Source organism: Metopolophium dirhodum, chromosome 3, assembly GCF_019925205.1.
Source record: "Metopolophium dirhodum isolate CAU chromosome 3, ASM1992520v1, whole genome shotgun sequence".
In the NCBI taxonomy this organism is placed as follows: Eukaryota; Metazoa; Arthropoda; class Insecta; order Hemiptera; family Aphididae; genus Metopolophium; species Metopolophium dirhodum.
The window spans coordinates 30,816,637-30,836,172 of record NC_083562.1 but is presented as its reverse complement, the minus strand read 5'-3'; the positions used below and the strand labels follow the sequence as shown (position 1 = coordinate 30,836,172).

The window sequence follows — 19,536 nt, the reverse complement described above, 5'->3', positions numbered from 1 at the left end:
ATCGCGTCGTCATTTCCCAAATAACCGAAAACAGATACCTATTAGAATATTTTTAGAATTCATTTTGTATTTCATTGTTTGATTGCTAATCATCTGATTACCGTCTTGTCAAATTATACAACATAACTAGATTATTTTTAATGTCACAATCAAACCGTCAAAATATTTTGTTCTACTTATACAGTTAACACCGGGCGATTCTTTTATCAAACAACAATCAATATTTCATAAAGTGTAAATTTTTTTTTTTTTTTACATCGTTTCAAATCGCTTATAAAACAACGTTTTTATTAAAAAAATTATATTTTTAAATATTTTTTATCCTTATAATTTTTTTAGATTTTTACTTTTTTATACGACAACATAGTGTTTTTTAATTTTATATTCCAAAGCAGAATATTTTTCTTGGTGTTTCGATACATGAAAACCGAATTTGGGACGAGTAGTTGATGAGTTATAAGTATTTAAAGTTTAGATGAGCGGAGTGGAGTGTTACGGGGTTACCCCGCGAAATGTTTGTCCACTTCTATGTATCGAAATACTAAGAAAAATATTCTGCTTTGGAATATAAAATTAAAAAACACCACGTTGTCGTATAAAAGAGTAAAAAACTTAAAAAATTATAAGGATAAAAAATATAATTTTTTAATAAAAACGTTGTTTTGTAAGCCGCCAGTGGTCAGCGTAGCCATATTTGAGTAAAATTAGCGTCTAATTAGAAACATTCGTTTGACGACGAGCCATCTTATTTTGACAGTGTACCTATTAATAATTCGATGTGATCATTTTTTATTAATCCGATTTTTAAGGTTAAAGGCCACAAGACGTGACGGCTTCCTCGAAATATGAAGGAAATGGAATTAAGTCACTTCAGAATCGTTATCCAAGTGTATTTAATGTAAAATCGCGCCCGGTCTCGATTAAAAAATGTCAAGGCATTCGCTTAAAAATCTGAAAGCAACAACAGCTACACGTGTAGTACTACCTACACTGTCTAGTGCATCTGCTGAAAAAACTTCGGACGGACGTTTGTTTTGATTTTGGTGGCCCTGAAAAGGGCCGTTTTATTAACTGTGTTTGTTGGGTAAGGGGTATCAAAGTTAAGCCTTCTTCTCGGTCTTCTTGGGCAAGAGCACGGCTTGGATGTTGGGCAACACACCACCTTGAGCGATGGTCACTCCGGACAACAATTTGTTCAACTCCTCGTCGTTCCTGATGGCCAATTGCAAATGTCTGGGGATGATACGAGACTTCTTGTTGTCACGGGCCGCGTTACCGGCCAACTCCAAAACTTCAGCTGCCAAGTACTCCATGACGGCGGCCAGGTATACCGGTGCTCCGGCTCCGACACGTTCGGCGTAGTTTCCTTTTCTCAACAGACGATGGATACGACCGACCGGGAACTGGAGTCCGGCGCGGGACGACCTGGTCTTGGATTTGCCTCCCTTCGATTTTCCTGCTTTGCCGCGTCCGCTCATGATTTTATAGTGCTTGGTATGGTTCAGATTCGATACTAGATGAGACTGATGTATAATTTTTTGCTTTGCTTTGCTTTGAAAGGGATGGCTATGCCGTTTACTATTCCAGGCTTGTGCCTCTACTAGTGGATGGAAATTAAGAAGAAATGGTTAGATTTATTGGTCTGCCCAAGAGAGTGGGTAGGGTTTCAATTTACGTTTAGTATTTGGGGGAGGGTGTGTTTTACCTAGAAGTCGGATGTAAGTATGATTCGAGAAAGAATTTTTGTAGAACATTGATTTGGTTTGGGAACGAATGGAGTTTTGAATAGATTTGAAATTTGTCGATTTTAGAAGGACCGAATTTTTAACGATGGTGGGTAAACCCGTTATCGTGCGAATGCCGATGTTTTGAACAGATTCGATACGTCTCCAATGTGAGGGACCGATGAAAGGAGCCCAAGAGGGGCCAGCATATGAAAGAATTGGAGAGACGTAGAGTTTTAGAATATTGAGCTTTGAAGATTTTGGGACAGGGCTAGAACGGTTGAGAATGGGGTAAAGAATTCCGCGGACGCGAGTGGCTTTTTTGGTGATGTCTTGAACGTGTTTGTCGAAGGTGAGTTTGCGTCCTATTGTAACGCCGAGGTATTTGGCATGATTGGACCAAGTCACTGGATGGTTGTCGAGTAGTAGTGGTGGGATGTGAGTAGTATTGGAACGTCCGAAAAGAATACCTATTGTTTTGGTAGGGTTTATTTTGATTTTCCAGCGATGAAACCATGTGGTAGCTAGGTTGAGTTGGTGTTGTAATTGTATGGCTGCGCGTTTCGGGTTTTTGTCGAAAGTAAAGAACATAGTGTCGTCAGCGAATAGTGAGAGGTGAGCTTTAGGAGTTGTTGGTATGTCGTTAATGTAAGTCAAGTAGAGAGTAGGTGAAAGGCAGGATCCTTGAGGGACGCCTGCGAGTATGTGTCTGGTGGACGAGAATGAGTCTTCGATTTTTGTGACAAAAGTGCGGTCAGTGAGAAAGGATTCGATGATTTTAACGATTTCAGTCGAGATGTTGAGTTGGGACAGTTTGTAGAGGAGGCCGACGTGCCAGACCCGGTCGAAGGCTTTTTCCACGTCAAGGAAAATGGAGGCGGTGTTAACGTTTTTGTTAAAGTTCTGACTAAGTTGGTGAGTAAGTTTGGTCAGTTGTAGAGTGGTAGAGTGTTCAGGTCTGAAAGCAAATTGTTCTGGGCGGATTTTGTCTCGAAGATTGGTTTGAAGGTGAGAGAGGATGATTCGTTCGTAAATTTTTGATATTGAGGAGAGTAGAGCGATGGGTCGGTAATTTTCGGGAAGTTTGTGATCTTTACCCGGCTTAGGGATGGAAATTATTACTGCTTTTTTCCAAGCACGTGGAAAGTAGCAAATTCTGAGGGAGCAATTTATAACTTGTGTTAAGGAAAGTAGAATGTTATTCGGTAGAAATTTAAGAGCAGTGTTGGTGATGAGATCGACACCAGGGGCTTTCTTTTTGCGGAGGTTGTTTATGATTTTTTTGGATTGTGCCAGGGGTGGTGAATAAATTAGATTTGGTGATACTTATGTTTCGAAGTAAGTTGGAGTGGGCAGAAACTTCTGGAAGGTCGGGACCAGGGTTTGGTTGGAATTGGAGTTCGAGAGAGTCAGCTATCAGCTCGGCTCGATCGATGGCCGGAAAAACTAGACCGTTGGGGCCGGTGAGAGGGTGGGATGCAGGACGTTTGTGGAGGAGACATTTGTTTAGTTTGTATATAGAGCCGTCCTGATGGTCAAGAGAATTAAGAAAAATGTCCCACTGGTCAGTTTTGTGAGTTTCGAGTAAAGTTCTGATTAGTGAGATTTTGGCGTTAAGTTGACGTTTGGTAGTCGGGTCACGGTTTCTTTGCCATTGACGGCGTAATTGGTTTTTTTCCGTTATTTCAAGTTTTATGTAGTCAGGTAGTAAAAAGGAAGAGTTTTTGTGTTTAGGGGTAAATACGCTAGCTTCGATCGCGTGTTGAATGTTTTTGGTGAGAGTATCAATTGCCAAGTCGATCGACTCACTGTTGATGGTCGGTCGTTCAGTTGGGTTTGGTAAGTTGGATAGGATTGTCTTGTATTTTGTCCAGTTAATGAAGCGGATAGTCGTTGGAGGGGACGATGATACCGGAGTACACAAGGTCTCCAGAAGGATAGGGTTGTGGTCAGAAGATAGCTCGTTGAGGTTGTCGATTTGAGTAGGATAAGGTAGTCGAACGAGTGCTATGTCAAGTATGTCAGGTCTGTATCTAGCGTTTGTCGGGAAGTGTGTGGGGGATGAGGGAGCAGTAATGGTATAGTCCGATTGTTGAACGTGGTCGAAAAGTACGCGACCGGCAGCGTTTGTCGAGTGGCTATACCAGAGAGGGTGTTTGGCGTTGTAGTCACCTGCAGAGATTTGCCATTCGGCACTTTGGGTCAACAAGTCCAAGTCGTGAGACGTGAGTGTTGCACCTGGTGGTTTGTATACCGCTGATACAAGGACTTCGTGGCCGTTTAGTTGGATGAGGACAGAAGAGGTTTGAATGAGTGTGTTAAGAGTTATAGGTTGGTGAATGATGCGTCGGTGGATTAGAACAGCCGTGCCGCCGTGAGCAGGCGAGCCGCGGACGGGCGGCAGGTCATTCCTGTATGTGAAGAAATTTGGAATGTGAAGTTGGGTAGAAGGAGATAGACGGGTTTCGTTTAGTAGGATTATGTCAGTTTTCAGTAGGAGAGCGAGGGAGCGTAGTTCGTTGAGTTTGTTTTTGATACCGTTGGAGTTCCAAAATAGGATTTTTAAGTTATTCATTTTGGGGTGAGAGAATGGACAGGAATGTTTTAATTGTAGTTTCTATGAGTGATTTTGGATCTTGATTGTTAGATAGTGCAGTCAGTAGGTTGGTGAGCAGGTTGAGAATAATTGGTAAGTTAAATTGTGGGACTGGAGAAACTAGAGAAGTGTTCGCTGATTTAGAAGTTGCTGCAGAGTAAGTGATTGTAGAGTTTTGCTGGTGGGGAGGTGGTGGTGGAGGAGAGGTCGGGATTGGCTGTGAGACTTGTTGTTGGGCGGACTTTTGGTTCGGTGGTGGAGATACTTGCTGTTTTTGGGCCAAGAAGTGGGGGCAGCCTCGAAAGTTTGCCGTGTGCGGACCGCCACAGTTGCAGCAAGTCGGAGCAAGTTCAGGGGTTTTGGGGCAGACGTTGGCAGCGTGGTTACCAGCGCATTTAACACACCGTGGCGGGTGACCACAGTTACGGGAACCATGGCCAAAGCGTTGGCACGAGAAGCACTGGGCTGGGCCGGAGGGTTTAAGGGGTTCGACCGAGATTTCTAAGTAGAACAAGTTAGTGAGGAGAAATATATCCTTGGCAGTCGGGTTGGCAGCGATATGCACGAGACATATAGGCATTGGTTTGTCTGGGGTTCCAAAGCGGCGGACGAATTTAACGGAAAAACCCAGGGACTCAAGTTCGTCCTTGAGTTCATCAGAGGTTATGTCATTGGGTATTCCCTTCAGAACTACCTTAAGGGATCGTTCTTCGGGGAGTGAAAAGGTGTGGAATTCGATACTAAGTTTCAGTAGGGTTTTTTGGATTAGCCGGAAAAGGGTCGCATCGGCGGCCTTTAAGGTCACCCGTTCGCCGGAGGCCTTGGCCGACAGAGAGCTTGGTTGCAAGTTGGGGAGTGCGTAAATGGTGGGCGCGACCTTACGCCAGGAAACGGAGCTCAGGATTATGGGAGGTGGTCTGGGGATTGTTGGAGATTTGTACGGTGATTGGGTTGTTGGGACGGGGTTGGTTGATGCAGGAAGTAATGTATCTGTAGATAGTACGGAGTTTAGTGAGGAATGAGAGTGTTGAGTCGAGATGCTTGAGTCAGAAAAGGAGTCTAGAGTTTCGGAGCCAGAAGTTCCTGACGGAGTTGGAGAGGGGGGAGCAGAACGTTGACGTGATATTTTAAGTAAGTGGTTGGTAGGAGGGTTTCCCCCTTTGCGTTTTTTGCCCATGTTTGATAGGCGTGGGTGTGTGTGTTAAAGGGAGGGGATGGGATGCTGTGGCTATGTGAGGGCGCGGCCCCACGACAGCTAAAACGGAGGGACGTCGCTTCCGCGACGGCTTACTTGTGGGCGCTGGTGCCCTGTTGGAGAGCGGTGAAAACGGCTGTTTGAGTTGAAGGTTCGTGGTGTGAACCGTGGGCGCTGGAGCCCTGTTGAAGCAGTGAGAACGGCTGTTTTGAGGTTGTAGGTTCGTGGTGTGAACCGTGGGCGCTGTTGCCCTGTTGAAGCGGTGTGAACGGCTGGCTGTAGAGTAGTTGGCAGAGGACGTCTTGCTCGGATGTGAACTGAACGTTGAATGATGATATATAATTTTCCCGAAATTTTCGTTTATATAGTAAAATTGTGGACAGCAATTCTGTGATTGGACAGAGATAACAACACTACGATACTACGTCACACCGTTCGGTTGATTTTCATTACCAAACGTTGTGGTTTTCGTTCGACATAATCGTGAAACGTACTCGTGGAGAAATTTCCATTTTCCGTTGTTATGGACTAATCGACGATTCTATTTATACCGTCATCACTGTGGGTTTTTACACCAATAAACGAACGGAATGTCGCTTGGGTTTGGTAATATATACCCAGTGATGTAATGTCAAATTATCACTCAGTACACAACGTTTCAGTCGTCAACAAGTCTATTTACAATTATTCGAAATGGCTCCAGGAGGAAAATCGGCGGGCAAAGCAATGAAGAAGTCGTCCGGCAAGGCACAAAAGAACATCGCCAAGTCCGACAAGAAGCGCAAGCCCAAGAGGAAAGAATCGTACGCAATCTACATCTACAAAGTGTTGAAACAAGTACATCCCGACACCGGAGTCTCGTCCAAAGCCATGAGCATCATGAACAGCTTCGTCAACGACCTGTTCGAGCGCATCGCCGCCGAATCCAGTCGTCTGGCCCACTACAACAAACGTTCGACCATTACCAGCCGGGAAATCCAAACTGCCGTCCGACTCTTGTTGCCCGGTGAATTGGCCAAGCACGCCGTCAGTGAAGGAACCAAGGCTGTGACCAAGTACACCAGCTCCAAATAAGTCTCCCGTTTTGTGAAATATCATTACTCAACTAAAACGGCCCTTTTCAGGGCCACCAATCGCTATAAAATTTCTGTTCTCTAACAACCATTATTTTTGAACTAAAACTATCGCATGTAGAATATTTTGAACATTTGCAGTGTGTACAGAGCGGGGAGCACTGCGTGATTATCGGGATAGTTAACGAAAAAAAATGCTGTCCGGTTACGTAAGAAATTTACTAAAACATCGAGTTCTTCTTTGATAGAATGATATAATATCGTGTGTATTATTATAAATGCGATGGATATTAATAGACGTTGTGCGGGTTTTACCGTCGAAAACACGAGATTTGGCAAAAACATGCTAAAAATAACCAATCGTATGGGCACGGCAAATTTCATTATTATGTGTTAACTGTCGGTCGATAAGTGGTAATGAAAAAATTAACGTTAATATATATTTGAGCGACTGTGAGTAATAGCTATACCTAACCAGACTGTAATGTCAACATGGGTCTTTCGGGTTTTTAATTAGGTACAATCGGTATCTTACGTAATTGAAGCCATATAAACACCGAGAATCCTGGATAATTATTGTTTATTTATCGACTATCAGTAATAAAAATATATTTATAACAATGTCAGTGTTTACTCGGTAAATGGCGTACCTATTCATCAAACTTCCCCAGAACGCGGGTCAAAAGTATCTATAAATAAACAGACGATAATCGGCTGCTAGTGTCGTGTATAATTATAATGTATGTTTTATACGTCGTGGTCTCGTGGATATTGTTACACTGTTGAATTATTCGATTCCCGACAGTTATCCAAATTAAATAATATAGTCTATCCAAATAACAAAAACGACCATCCGCCAAATTCTGGTTCAAGTGCCACGGTTGTACCAAAAGTACGACAACGGCATTGTAATATTTTTAACATTAAAAAAAGGGTTTTTTTTATTTTTTATTATAACATTATCATAATATCCCAGGTGGCAAGATGACATTTTATTTTATTTATGATAAAAAAATTATATTTTTATTTATATTTTCCACACATCTTACAATATTATTATTAAAATATTTTTACTCTTTTTGAGCTATTTATAGGTACAAGTAAATTTCGAATTTTATTAGATTTTTTTTTTAACCTCAAAACCTATAGATAATAGGTAGCTAAATAACACAAAATTACAACGTGCAAAATTTACAATTTCACAAAACGTATCATTGAAATATGTAGTAATATTTTACTGGTGACATATACATTGGTGACACTGATAAGGGCTCCAGAAAAATTGGTTGTTATTGAATAATAAACTCGAATGAAATTTTAAAATACATGACGTAGGTAATGCGTTGAGTTCTAAACAGCAGCTGAGCGTCGTCGAACGCTGATTCAACCGTATTTTTCAGCATAATTCATACGCAAATAGTCGGGTAAAAAAGAAATTCACGAAAAAAAATGGCGTCCGGTTATTCAAGGATTTTATCGGTCCCTATGATGTTTCTTGGAAAACATATAATAGTATACTATAAATACGATTTATATTCGTATCATTAATAGCCGCCGTGCAGCTATTACCGTCGATAACAAGGAATTTGGTAAAAACGTTCTAAAAATAACTCATCAATGAAAAACCTAAAGAAATACCGACACAAGCAATAATGTACCGACGTAATTAAAATGTTATTATTATTTAAATCGTTTATACGTCACCGAGTTAGCAAATCGTCCGTGTCGATAAATATTTAATTCAATTCAAGTCTAAAATGGTAAATTTGAGCACTAAAATAAAATTAAAACAAACTTACGCGTAAACACCGACTCTTCCGATGAAACGTAGAGCTGTGTCATATGTATCAAGGACAGACGTTCAGATGTCCGCCGCCGAAGAAACAGCTGCCTTCGTCCCGCTCCGAACTGAAACTTGAAAGTATCGAAATATTTGATGAAAATAACCCGAACGTAACGAAATGTGCGACTTAATTTAGTTATATTATTTACCGCTTAACGACTTGTCTTTCTATTCACGTCTCGGTTTATTTGAATTATTAGAACGTCAACACAATTGGCGATTGTCACAGGTGATATAAATATAACATTATAATTTGATAATAAATAATATTCATGTCGTTAATAGCCATTGTGCGGGTCACAAGGAATTTGGTAAAAACATTGTAAAAATAACTCATCAATGAAAAACCTATAGAAATACCGATACGGGCAATAGTATCTCGACGTAATTAAATGTTTATATTAGTCGGTTATAAATAACATTGAATTTGGGAATTCCTTAACAATTGTAACCGATGTTTTTATTTTAATTAATTGCAATATAATCCAAACCGCAACTGGGTGCGTCTCACCCGTCCATAGTCTGAAACGACCAAACGCGAACAGACTTTATAAAATATGTTTTTCTAAATCACGCGTCATACAATCGTAGAGCTTACAAAAATGTATGAAAAAATATAATAGTTGGTGAGAGAAGTGCGAGTCATAAAATTTGGTGGTCCTGAAAAGGACCGTTTTAAGGGAGGAAGATGGATAGTATTTAACACTACCGCACTACTTCTTTTTGGGAGCTGCGGTTTTCTTGATCGGAGTCTTCTTCGATTTGGGTTTGACGGCGGCCGGCTTTTTCGCTTTGGCTGGGGCCTTCTTTGGTGTAGTCGCCTTGGGTTTCGCCGCAGCGGTCTTTTTCGCTTTTTTGGCTGCTGGTTCACCCGCCGCGGGTTTCTTGGCGGCTACGAGCTTCTTCTTCTTCGGTGTTCCGGCGGCTTTGACTTTTTTGACGATGGATTTCTTCTTTTTGGCTACAACGGCCTTTTTCGGCTTGACCTCGGCGACGGGCAACTTGAAGTGTCCCGAAGCGCCGGTTCCCTTGGTCTGGACGACGGTACCGTTGGCGACGGCGGCTTTCAAAAACTTCCTGATGAAAGGCGCCAGCTTGGCGGGATCGACTTTGTAGTTGGCGGCCAAGTATTTCTTGATGGCCGGTAACGACGAACCTTTCTTCTCCTTGAGCTCCTTGATGGCCGACGTGACCATCACGGCGGTGGTCGGGTGCAACGCAACGGTCTTCTTGACTTTAGAAGCCGACAACTTCTTCTTGGCAGGAGACTTCTTCGCGGCCGGCGATGCGGCGACTGGAGCCGGAGTTGTAGCGACGGTGTCTGTCATGTTGATGATGAAATTGTTCAGGTATATATTTAAAACGATGGACAATCGACTGTTCACTGTGGCGATACCAAGTGTGTTAAAAAATGTGTAAATATATACAGTGCACCGTGCCAACTAGTAAACCAGTGTGATTCGCGTCGTCCTCCGAGCTACGGTTGTACAATCGTTTTTCACAATATCTCAACGGGAAATGGTGGTAAAAATCTGGCTTTGAACTTTTTGGAAAGCTAACTAAATTCTAAACGATCGCCAATGATTATTGCATCGCCACCCAGTACCACGAAACCACCACAAGTCGTTATTTCCACACTTCCGACCGGGTTTTCGTAAACCGTATTTGAATGTCTGCCGTATGACTGAAACCAGACGAAAATTTACAAAAATATTTTGGATTAATTCTCCACGAGTTTCCCGAGACCATAGAATTTGCAGATTTCCAATCGACCGATTTCCCGACGAACAGCGGCTGTTCGAATATGACGGTTTTAGGACTCTGCTACGGCACGGCGTCACCGGCGTTTCTACCTGAAATTTTAACGAGGCAGACTTTATCAATAAATCTCGTCTTCATCGTACTTAACCGAAATCATGTTGAATAAATAATTATAATGACACATTGTCAGAGGACTTCGGTCGAAACTCAATGCAGATTACCAACAATTTATGTTCATTTGTATGCACTTTTTGTCCCGACCTACCGATGGACCTGATAGCGTGATAAGACGTTTGAAAACTGATTTGAATACATTAAAATATTTACTTGAGATCGATAACAACACATTTTCTCGTTCCTAAACTCCTGACGTTAGGTTAGGTTAGGTTAGGTTAGGTTAGGTTAGGTTAGGTTAGGTTAACGTTTCCTAAACTCCTGTCGATTTTGTTTAAATATTTAATGTTTTCCAAAATTTTAAATTCAAATAAAATAAATAAATAATCTTAAAATGTGTGCTGATCGACCTCAAGACAAGTAGTCATATTAACAACTGCAAATAGGTGTTCAGGAGTCTCATCGCGTTATATCTGGATAGACGAAAAGTTAAAAAAATAAAACAAAAAATGAACGTGAATTGTTTACGGTTCACCTGCGCAACGTCGTGGCCTGTACACGTACACGCATTTGTTGTGTCCGTCTTACAAGTGATAAAGTACATGAAAAAATTCACGCAATGCCCTCAGTTAATTCAAAGTTTCGTTGTAATTAGTTAAAATAAAACCATGGATTAAGAATTTCCCAAATGAAATTTTATTTATAACTGCATCAATGATTTAACTTATAATGACGTTTAATTACGTCGAGATATTATTATTATTCCCCGTCCCGGTATTTCTATAGAAACAAATTTTCTGAATTTTAGTTCCTACAACAATAGTTTACATTTTCTACGTGTTTGGACACCCTTTTTGCCAGTATTCTCAATATCGTTCTTTGAGGTTTTTCATTGGTGAGTTATTTTTAGAATGTTTTCACCAAATTGTTTGTTATCGACGGTAATACCCGCACAACGGCTATTAATAATATGAATATCTATCGTGTTTATAGCACCTATACTATTATACATGTCATCATGGTTAATCTATCGTATTATAGGAACCGATGTTTCTTGTAATATAACAATTATAATGTACATAATGAAATTCGAAAAATAACATTCTAAAAATAAATCATTAAACAAAAACCTCATAGCTTATTCATGGTAGGTTCACGAAACGAATGACGTAGTGAAATAGTGAATCACCACTGGAATTCGCAAAAAAGCTTTTTTTGTAATATTGAATTCGAAGTCCCGCAATATAATAATATCATAACAAGATTACGGTTATCAGCGTAACGTTATTTCTATGTTTTGACTTACGGTAGTATTTCAATTATAATCATGAAAAAAAAATATTATAGAATATAATCTATTATATTCGGAGCGTTATTCCGCGTGTTTTCTTAAACAAATTGGGAATTATCATTTACGCCTACGAATAACCACCAACTTGAACGGAATATTTCTTTATTCTAAGGTACTATAAACGACATATTATGGCATCATCATATGGTGGCCCTGAAAAGGGCCTTTTTAAGATGTTTTTAAACTTCAGAAGTAAGTATTTAACCTCCGAAACCGTACAGAGTACGACCTTGTCGTTTGAGAGCGTACACGACGTCCATGGCGGTGACGGTCTTCCTCTTGGCGTGCTCGGTGTACGTGACTGCGTCACGGATCACGTTTTCCAGGAATACCTTCAGAACTCCACGGGTCTCTTCGTAGATCAAACCGGAAATACGTTTAACACCGCCTCGGCGAGCCAACCGACGGATGGCGGGCTTGGTGATTCCCTGGATGTTATCACGGAGCACTTTACGATGACGTTTCGCGCCTCCTTTTCCCAGACCTTTTCCTCCTTTGCCTCGTCCTGTCATTTTGAATGTTGGAAATAGTGTTGGACAACTTGCTCGGATGTGAACTGAACGTTGACTGATACTTTTCTTCAGGTCGCAGTCCCTTTTAAACGTTTCTCACGACACCGAACCACCAATCGGAACCATGACCGGTTATCCCCCCACCCCCGCCGCTAAAATTCTAAACGTTAAACATCGTCCAATGAGGACGACGCATACCGTTCCCATTTACGTATATATACCGGTCGACAGTGTGTTCGAACCACATCAGTCGTCCGACATCCACGTTTTGCACACCAATCCAGAACAATCTAATCCAGCAGCGCAATGGCACGTACCAAGCAGACAGCTCGTAAATCTACCGGCGGAAAGGCGCCCAGGAAACAGTTGGCCACCAAAGCCGCACGTAAGAGCGCACCCGCCACCGGAGGAGTGAAAAAACCACATCGTTACCGTCCGGGAACCGTTGCCCTCCGTGAAATCCGTCGTTATCAGAAGAGCACAGAACTTTTGATCCGCAAATTGCCGTTCCAACGTCTAGTGCGCGAGATCGCCCAGGACTTCAAGACCGACCTGCGTTTCCAGAGCTCCGCGGTCATGGCGTTGCAAGAAGCTAGCGAGGCATACTTGGTAGGTCTGTTCGAAGACACCAATCTTTGCGCGATCCACGCCAAGCGTGTCACCATCATGCCAAAGGACATCCAGTTGGCCCGTCGTATCCGCGGTGAACGTGCTTAACTTTGATCATCGTCATTAGTTATCATACCTTAAAAAGGCCCTTTTCAGGGCCACCAATACGTACTTGTATTCTGGCGATGGGCACGTATAATAGTGATTGTGTTAGTTTTGCATTAGCGGCAGTATATTTCTATTATATACATATTTTACAAAACCGGACAATAATAAATGAACAACCCAGGCCAAAATTATAAGATCAGGAATCGAATAATTCAACGGTGTGACAATATCCACGAGACCACGACGTTTAAAACATACGTTATAATACACGACACCACCAGCCGGCGGACTACCGTCTGTTTATTTATAGATACTCTTGTCACGAAGTTTGATAAATAGGTGTACGCCATTTACTACCATGTAAACATTGACATTTTTATTATCGATCAATAAACAATAATTGTCCAGGATTCTCGGTGTTTACATGGCTTCAATTAAGTAAAACACCGATAGTATCTAATTAAAAATTCCGAAAGACCCATGTTGACATTGTAGACGGGTATAATAATATGGTTAGGTATAACTTATTCAGTCGCTCACGTGTTGATATTAATATTTTCATTACCACGGATCGACAGACAACAACACATAATAACGGAATTGTCCCGGTTAGGTTAGGTTACCTAACCTAACCATACAAAGGGGTTATTTTTAGAATGTTTTTCCAAATGTCTTGTTATCGACGGTAATACCCGCATCACGGTATTTACAATACAGTTAAGTACTAATCTCGATACTTTATCGCGTCGTCATTTCCCAAATAACCGAAAACAGATACCTATTAGAATATTTTTAGAATTCATTTTGTATTTCATTGTTTGATTGCTAATCATCTGATTACCGTCTTGTCAAATTATACAACATAACTAGATTATTTTTAATGTCACAATCAAACCGTCAAAATATTTTGTTCTACTTATACAGTTAACACCGGGCGATTCTTTTATCAAACAACAATCAATATTTCATAAAGTGTAAATTTTTTTTTTTTTTTACATCGTTTCAAATCGCTTATAAAACAACGTTTTTATTAAAAAAATTATATTTTTAAATATTTTTTATCCTTATAATTTTTTTAGATTTTTACTTTTTTATACGACAACATAGTGTTTTTTAATTTTATATTCCAAAGCAGAATATTTTTCTTGGTGTTTCGATACATGAAAACCGAATTTGGGACGAGTAGTTGATGAGTTATAAGTATTTAAAGTTTAGATGAGCGGAGTGGAGTGTTACGGGGTTACCCCGCGAAATGTTTGTCCACTTCTATGTATCGAAATACTAAGAAAAATATTCTGCTTTGGAATATAAAATTAAAAAACACCACGTTGTCGTATAAAAGAGTAAAAAACTTAAAAAATTATAAGGATAAAAAATATAATTTTTTAATAAAAACGTTGTTTTGTAAGCCGCCAGTGGTCAGCGTAGCCATATTTGAGTAAAATTAGCGTCTAATTAGAAACATTCGTTTGACGACGAGCCATCTTATTTTGACAGTGTACCTATTAATAATTCGATGTGATCATTTTTTATTAATCCGATTTTTAAGGTTAAAGGCCACAAGACGTGACGGCTTCCTCGAAATATGAAGGAAATGGAATTAAGTCACTTCAGAATCGTTATCCAAGTGTATTTAATGTAAAATCGCGCCCGGTCTCGATTAAAAAATGTCAAGGCATTCGCTTAAAAATCTGAAAGCAACAACAGCTACACGTGTAGTACTACCTACACTGTCTAGTGCATCTGCTGAAAAAACTTCGGACGGACGTTTGTTTTGATTTTGGTGGCCCTGAAAAGGGCCGTTTTATTAACTGTGTTTGTTGGGTAAGGGGTATCAAAGTTAAGCCTTCTTCTCGGTCTTCTTGGGCAAGAGCACGGCTTGGATGTTGGGCAACACACCACCTTGAGCGATGGTCACTCCGGACAACAATTTGTTCAACTCCTCGTCGTTCCTGATGGCCAATTGCAAATGTCTGGGGATGATACGAGACTTCTTGTTGTCACGGGCCGCGTTACCGGCCAACTCCAAAACTTCAGCTGCCAAGTACTCCATGACGGCGGCCAGGTATACCGGTGCTCCGGCTCCGACACGTTCGGCGTAGTTTCCTTTTCTCAACAGACGATGGATACGACCGACCGGGAACTGGAGTCCGGCGCGGGACGACCTGGTCTTGGATTTGCCTCCCTTCGATTTTCCTGCTTTGCCGCGTCCGCTCATGATTTTATAGTGCTTGGTATGGTTCAGATTCGATACTAGATGAGACTGATGTATAATTTTCCCGAAATTTTCGTTTATATAGTAAAATTGTGGACAGCAATTCTGTGATTGGACAGAGATAACAACACTACGATACTACGTCACACCGTTCGGTTGATTTTCATTACCAAACGTTGTGGTTTTCGTTCGACATAATCGTGAAACGTACTCGTGGAGAAATTTCCATTTTCCGTTGTTATGGACTAATCGACGATTCTATTTATACCGTCATCACTGTGGGTTTTTACACCAATAAACGAACGGAATGTCGCTTGGGTTTGGTAATATATACCCAGTGATGTAATGTCAAATTATCACTCAGTACACAACGTTTCAGTCGTCAACAAGTCTATTTACAATTATTCGAAATGGCTCCAGGAGGAAAATCGGCGGGCAAAGCAATGAAGAAGTCGTCCGGCAAGGCACAAAAGAACATCGCCAAGTCCGACAAGAAGCGCAAGCCCAAGAGGAAAGAATCGTACGCAATCTACATCTACAAAGTGTTGAAACAAGTACATCCCGACACCGGAGTCTCGTCCAAAGCCATGAGCATCATGAACAGCTTCGTCAACGACCTGTTCGAGCGCATCGCCGCCGAATCCAGTCGTCTGGCCCACTACAACAAACGTTCGACCATTACCAGCCGGGAAATCCAAACTGCCGTCCGACTCTTGTTGCCCGGTGAATTGGCCAAGCACGCCGTCAGTGAAGGAACCAAGGCTGTGACCAAGTACACCAGCTCCAAATAAGTCTCCCGTTTTGTGAAATATCATTACTCAACTAAAACGGCCCTTTTCAGGGCCACCAATCGCTATAAAATTTCTGTTCTCTAACAACCATTATTTTTGAACTAAAACTATCGCATGTAGAATATTTTGAACATTTGCAGTGTGTACAGAGCGGGGAGCACTGCGTGATTATCGGGATAGTTAACGAAAAAAAATGCTGTCCGGTTACGTAAGAAATTTACTAAAACATCGAGTTCTTCTTTGATAGAATGATATAATATCGTGTGTATTATTATAAATGCGATGGATATTAATAGACGTTGTGCGGGTTTTACCGTCGAAAACACGAGATTTGGCAAAAACATGCTAAAAATAACCAATCGTATGGGCACGGCAAATTTCATTATTATGTGTTAACTGTCGGTCGATAAGTGGTAATGAAAAAATTAACGTTAATATATATTTGAGCGACTGTGAGTAATAGCTATACCTAACCAGACTGTAATGTCAACATGGGTCTTTCGGGTTTTTAATTAGGTACAATCGGTATCTTACGTAATTGAAGCCATATAAACACCGAGAATCCTGGATAATTATTGTTTATTTATCGACTATCAGTAATAAAAATATATTTATAACAATGTCAGTGTTTACTCGGTAAATGGCGTACCTATTCATCAAACTTCCCCAGAACGCGGGTCAAAAGTATCTATAAATAAACAGACGATAATCGGCTGCTAGTGTCGTGTATAATTATAATGTATGTTTTATACGTCGTGGTCTCGTGGATATTGTTACACTGTTGAATTATTCGATTCCCGACAGTTATCCAAATTAAATAATATAGTCTATCCAAATAACAAAAACGACCATCCGCCAAATTCTGGTTCAAGTGCCACGGTTGTACCAAAAGTACGACAACGGCATTGTAATATTTTTAACATTAAAAAAAGGGTTTTTTTTATTTTTTATTATAACATTATCATAATATCCCAGGTGGCAAGATGACATTTTATTTTATTTATGATAAAAAAATTATATTTTTATTTATATTTTCCACACATCTTACAATATTATTATTAAAATATTTTTACTCTTTTTGAGCTATTTATAGGTACAAGTAAATTTCGAATTTTATTAGATTTTTTTTTTAACCTCAAAACCTATAGATAATAGGTAGCTAAATAACACAAAATTACAACGTGCAAAATTTACAATTTCACAAAACGTATCATTGAAATATGTAGTAATATTTTACTGGTGACATATACATTGGTGACACTGATAAGGGCTCCAGAAAAATTGGTTGTTATTGAATAATAAACTCGAATGAAATTTTAAAATACATGACGTAGGTAATGCGTTGAGTTCTAAACAGCAGCTGAGCGTCGTCGAACGCTGATTCAACCGTATTTTTCAGCATAATTCATACGCAAATAGTCGGGTAAAAAAGAAATTCACGAAAAAAAATGGCGTCCGGTTATTCAAGGATTTTATCGGTCCCTATGATGTTTCTTGGAAAACATATAATAGTATACTATAAATACGATTTATATTCGTATCATTAATAGCCGCCGTGCAGCTATTACCGTCGATAACAAGGAATTTGGTAAAAACGTTCTAAAAATAACTCATCAATGAAAAACCTAAAGAAATACCGACACAAGCAATAATGTACCGACGTAATTAAAATGTTATTATTATTTAAATCGTTTATACGTCACCGAGTTAGCAAATCGTCCGTGTCGATAAATATTTAATTCAATTCAAGTCTAAAATGGTAAATTTGAGCACTAAAATAAAATTAAAACAAACTTACGCGTAAACACCGACTCTTCCGATGAAACGTAGAGCTGTGTCATATGTATCAAGGACAGACGTTCAGATGTCCGCCGCCGAAGAAACAGCTGCCTTCGTCCCGCTCCGAACTGAAACTTGAAAGTATCGAAATATTTGATGAAAATAACCCGAACGTAACGAAATGTGCGACTTAATTTAGTTATATTATTTACCGCTTAACGACTTGTCTTTCTATTCACGTCTCGGTTTATTTGAATTATTAGAACGTCAACACAATTGGCGATTGTCACAGGTGATATAAATATAACATTATAATTTGATAATAAATAATATTCATGTCGTTAATAGCCATTGTGCGGGTCACAAGGAATTTGGTAAAAACATTGTAAAAATAACTCATCAATGAAAAACCTATAGAAATACCGATACGGGCAATAGTATCTCGACGTAATTAAATGTTTATATTAGTCGGTTATAAATAACATTGAATTTGGGAATTCCTTAACAATTGTAACCGATGTTTTTATTTTAATTAATTGCAATATAATCCAAACCGCAACTGGGTGCGTCTCACCCGTCCATAGTCTGAAACGACCAAACGCGAACAGACTTTATAAAATATGTTTTTCTAAATCACGCGTCATACAATCGTAGAGCTTACAAAAATGTATGAAAAAATATAATAGTTGGTGAGAGAAGTGCGAGTCATAAAATTTGGTGGTCCTGAAAAGGACCGTTTTAAGGGAGGAAGATGGATAGTATTTAACACTACCGCACTACTTCTTTTTGGGAGCTGCGGTTTTCTTGATCGGAGTCTTCTTCGATTTGGGTTTGACGGCGGCCGGCTTTTTCGCTTTGGCTGGGGCCTTCTTTGGTGTAGTCGCCTTGGGTTTCGCCGCAGCGGTCTTTTTCGCTTTTTTGGCTGCTGGTTCACCCGCCGCGGGTTTCTTGGCGGCTACGAGCTTCTTCTTCTTCGGTGTTCCGGCGGCTTTGACTTTTTTGACGATGGATTTCTTCTTTTTGGCTACAACGGCCTTTTTCGGCTTGACCTCGGCGACGGGCAACTTGAAGTGTCCCGAAGCGCCGGTTCCCTTGGTCTGGACGACGGTACCGTTGGCGACGGCGGCTTTCAAAAACTTCCTGATGAAAGGCGCCAGCTTGGCGGGATCGACTTTGTAGTTGGCGGCCAAGTATTTCTTGATGGCCGGTAACGACGAACCTTTCTTCTCCTTGAGCTCCTTGATGGCCGACGTGACCATCACGGCGGTGGTCGGGTGCAACGCAACGGTCTTCTTGACTTTAGAAGCCGACAACTTCTTCTTGGCAGGAGACTTCTTCGCGGCCGGCGATGCGGCGACTGGAGCCGGAGTTGTAGCGACGGTGTCTGTCATGTTGATGATGAAATTGTTCAGGTATATATTTAAAACGATGGACAATCGACTGTTCACTGTGGCGATACCAAGTGTGTTAAAAAATGTGTAAATATATACAGTGCACCGTGCCAACTAGTAAACCAGTGTGATTCGCGTCGTCCTCCGAGCTACGGTTGTACAATCGTTTTTCACAATATCTCAACGGGAAATGGTGGTAAAAATCTGGCTTTGAACTTTTTGGAAAGCTAACTAAATTCTAAACGATCGCCAATGATTATTGCATCGCCACCCAGTACCACGAAACCACCACAAGTCGTTATTTCCACACTTCCGACCGGGTTTTCGTAAACCGTATTTGAATGTCTGCCGTATGACTGAAACCAGACGAAAATTTACAAAAATATTTTGGATTAATTCTCCACGAGTTTCCCGAGACCATAGAATTTGCAGATTTCCAATCGACCGATTTCCCGACGAACAGCGGCTGTTCGA

The 19,536-nt window shown here is 40.5% G+C and overlaps 7 protein-coding genes across 7 annotated transcripts; 2 read left to right on the top strand and 5 right to left on the bottom strand.

Moving 5' to 3' along the window:
- Window positions 1–1,053: 1,053 nt before the first annotated feature.
- On the bottom strand, window positions 1,054–1,511 carry LOC132942080 (histone H2A-like). Its single transcript, XM_061010383.1, has one exon. The coding sequence runs from the start codon at window positions 1,476–1,478 to the stop codon at window positions 1,101–1,103; it is 378 nt and encodes a 125-aa protein (XP_060866366.1). The 5' UTR covers window positions 1,479–1,511; the 3' UTR covers window positions 1,054–1,100.
- Window positions 1,512–6,172: 4,661 nt separating this feature from the next.
- Window positions 6,173–7,057, top strand: LOC132942078 (histone H2B-like). Its single transcript, XM_061010381.1, has one exon. The coding sequence runs from the start codon at window positions 6,209–6,211 to the stop codon at window positions 6,587–6,589; it is 381 nt and encodes a 126-aa protein (XP_060866364.1). The 5' UTR covers window positions 6,173–6,208; the 3' UTR covers window positions 6,590–7,057.
- Window positions 7,058–9,104: 2,047 nt separating this feature from the next.
- LOC132942076 (histone H1A, sperm-like) lies at window positions 9,105–9,830 on the bottom strand. Its single transcript, XM_061010379.1, has one exon. It carries the CDS (start codon window positions 9,757–9,759, stop codon window positions 9,145–9,147), a length of 615 nt encoding a protein of 204 aa, XP_060866362.1. The 5' UTR covers window positions 9,760–9,830; the 3' UTR covers window positions 9,105–9,144.
- Window positions 9,831–11,811: 1,981 nt separating this feature from the next.
- On the bottom strand, window positions 11,812–12,297 carry LOC132942081 (histone H4). The gene has a single exon (XM_061010384.1). The coding sequence runs from the start codon at window positions 12,167–12,169 to the stop codon at window positions 11,858–11,860; it is 312 nt and encodes a 103-aa protein (XP_060866367.1). The 5' UTR covers window positions 12,170–12,297; the 3' UTR covers window positions 11,812–11,857.
- A 2,382-nt stretch (window positions 12,298–14,679) lies between these two features.
- On the bottom strand, window positions 14,680–15,164 carry LOC132942079 (histone H2A-like). The gene has a single exon (XM_061010382.1). It carries the CDS (start codon window positions 15,102–15,104, stop codon window positions 14,727–14,729), a length of 378 nt encoding a protein of 125 aa, XP_060866365.1. The 5' UTR covers window positions 15,105–15,164; the 3' UTR covers window positions 14,680–14,726.
- A 136-nt stretch (window positions 15,165–15,300) lies between these two features.
- On the top strand, window positions 15,301–16,360 carry LOC132942077 (histone H2B-like). Its single transcript, XM_061010380.1, has one exon. It carries the CDS (start codon window positions 15,512–15,514, stop codon window positions 15,890–15,892), a length of 381 nt encoding a protein of 126 aa, XP_060866363.1. The 5' UTR covers window positions 15,301–15,511; the 3' UTR covers window positions 15,893–16,360.
- Window positions 16,361–18,407: 2,047 nt separating this feature from the next.
- LOC132942075 (histone H1A, sperm-like) lies at window positions 18,408–19,133 on the bottom strand. The gene has a single exon (XM_061010378.1). It carries the CDS (start codon window positions 19,060–19,062, stop codon window positions 18,448–18,450), a length of 615 nt encoding a protein of 204 aa, XP_060866361.1. The 5' UTR covers window positions 19,063–19,133; the 3' UTR covers window positions 18,408–18,447.
- Window positions 19,134–19,536: the final 403 nt, after the last annotated feature.

What these genes read in the sequence shown, in the direction of transcription:
- LOC132942075 (XM_061010378.1), bottom strand. Translation starts at nt 19,062, where the DNA reads ATGACAGACACCGTCGCTACAACTCCGGCTCCAGTCGCCGCATCGCCG.
- LOC132942078 (XM_061010381.1), top strand. Translation starts at nt 6,209, where the DNA reads ATGGCTCCAGGAGGAAAATCGGCGGGCAAAGCAATGAAGAAGTCGTCC.
- LOC132942080 (XM_061010383.1), bottom strand. Translation starts at nt 1,478, where the DNA reads ATGAGCGGACGCGGCAAAGCAGGAAAATCGAAGGGAGGCAAATCCAAG.
- LOC132942079 (XM_061010382.1), bottom strand. Translation starts at nt 15,104, where the DNA reads ATGAGCGGACGCGGCAAAGCAGGAAAATCGAAGGGAGGCAAATCCAAG.
- LOC132942076 (XM_061010379.1), bottom strand. Translation starts at nt 9,759, where the DNA reads ATGACAGACACCGTCGCTACAACTCCGGCTCCAGTCGCCGCATCGCCG.
- LOC132942077 (XM_061010380.1), top strand. Translation starts at nt 15,512, where the DNA reads ATGGCTCCAGGAGGAAAATCGGCGGGCAAAGCAATGAAGAAGTCGTCC.
- LOC132942081 (XM_061010384.1), bottom strand. Translation starts at nt 12,169, where the DNA reads ATGACAGGACGAGGCAAAGGAGGAAAAGGTCTGGGAAAAGGAGGCGCG.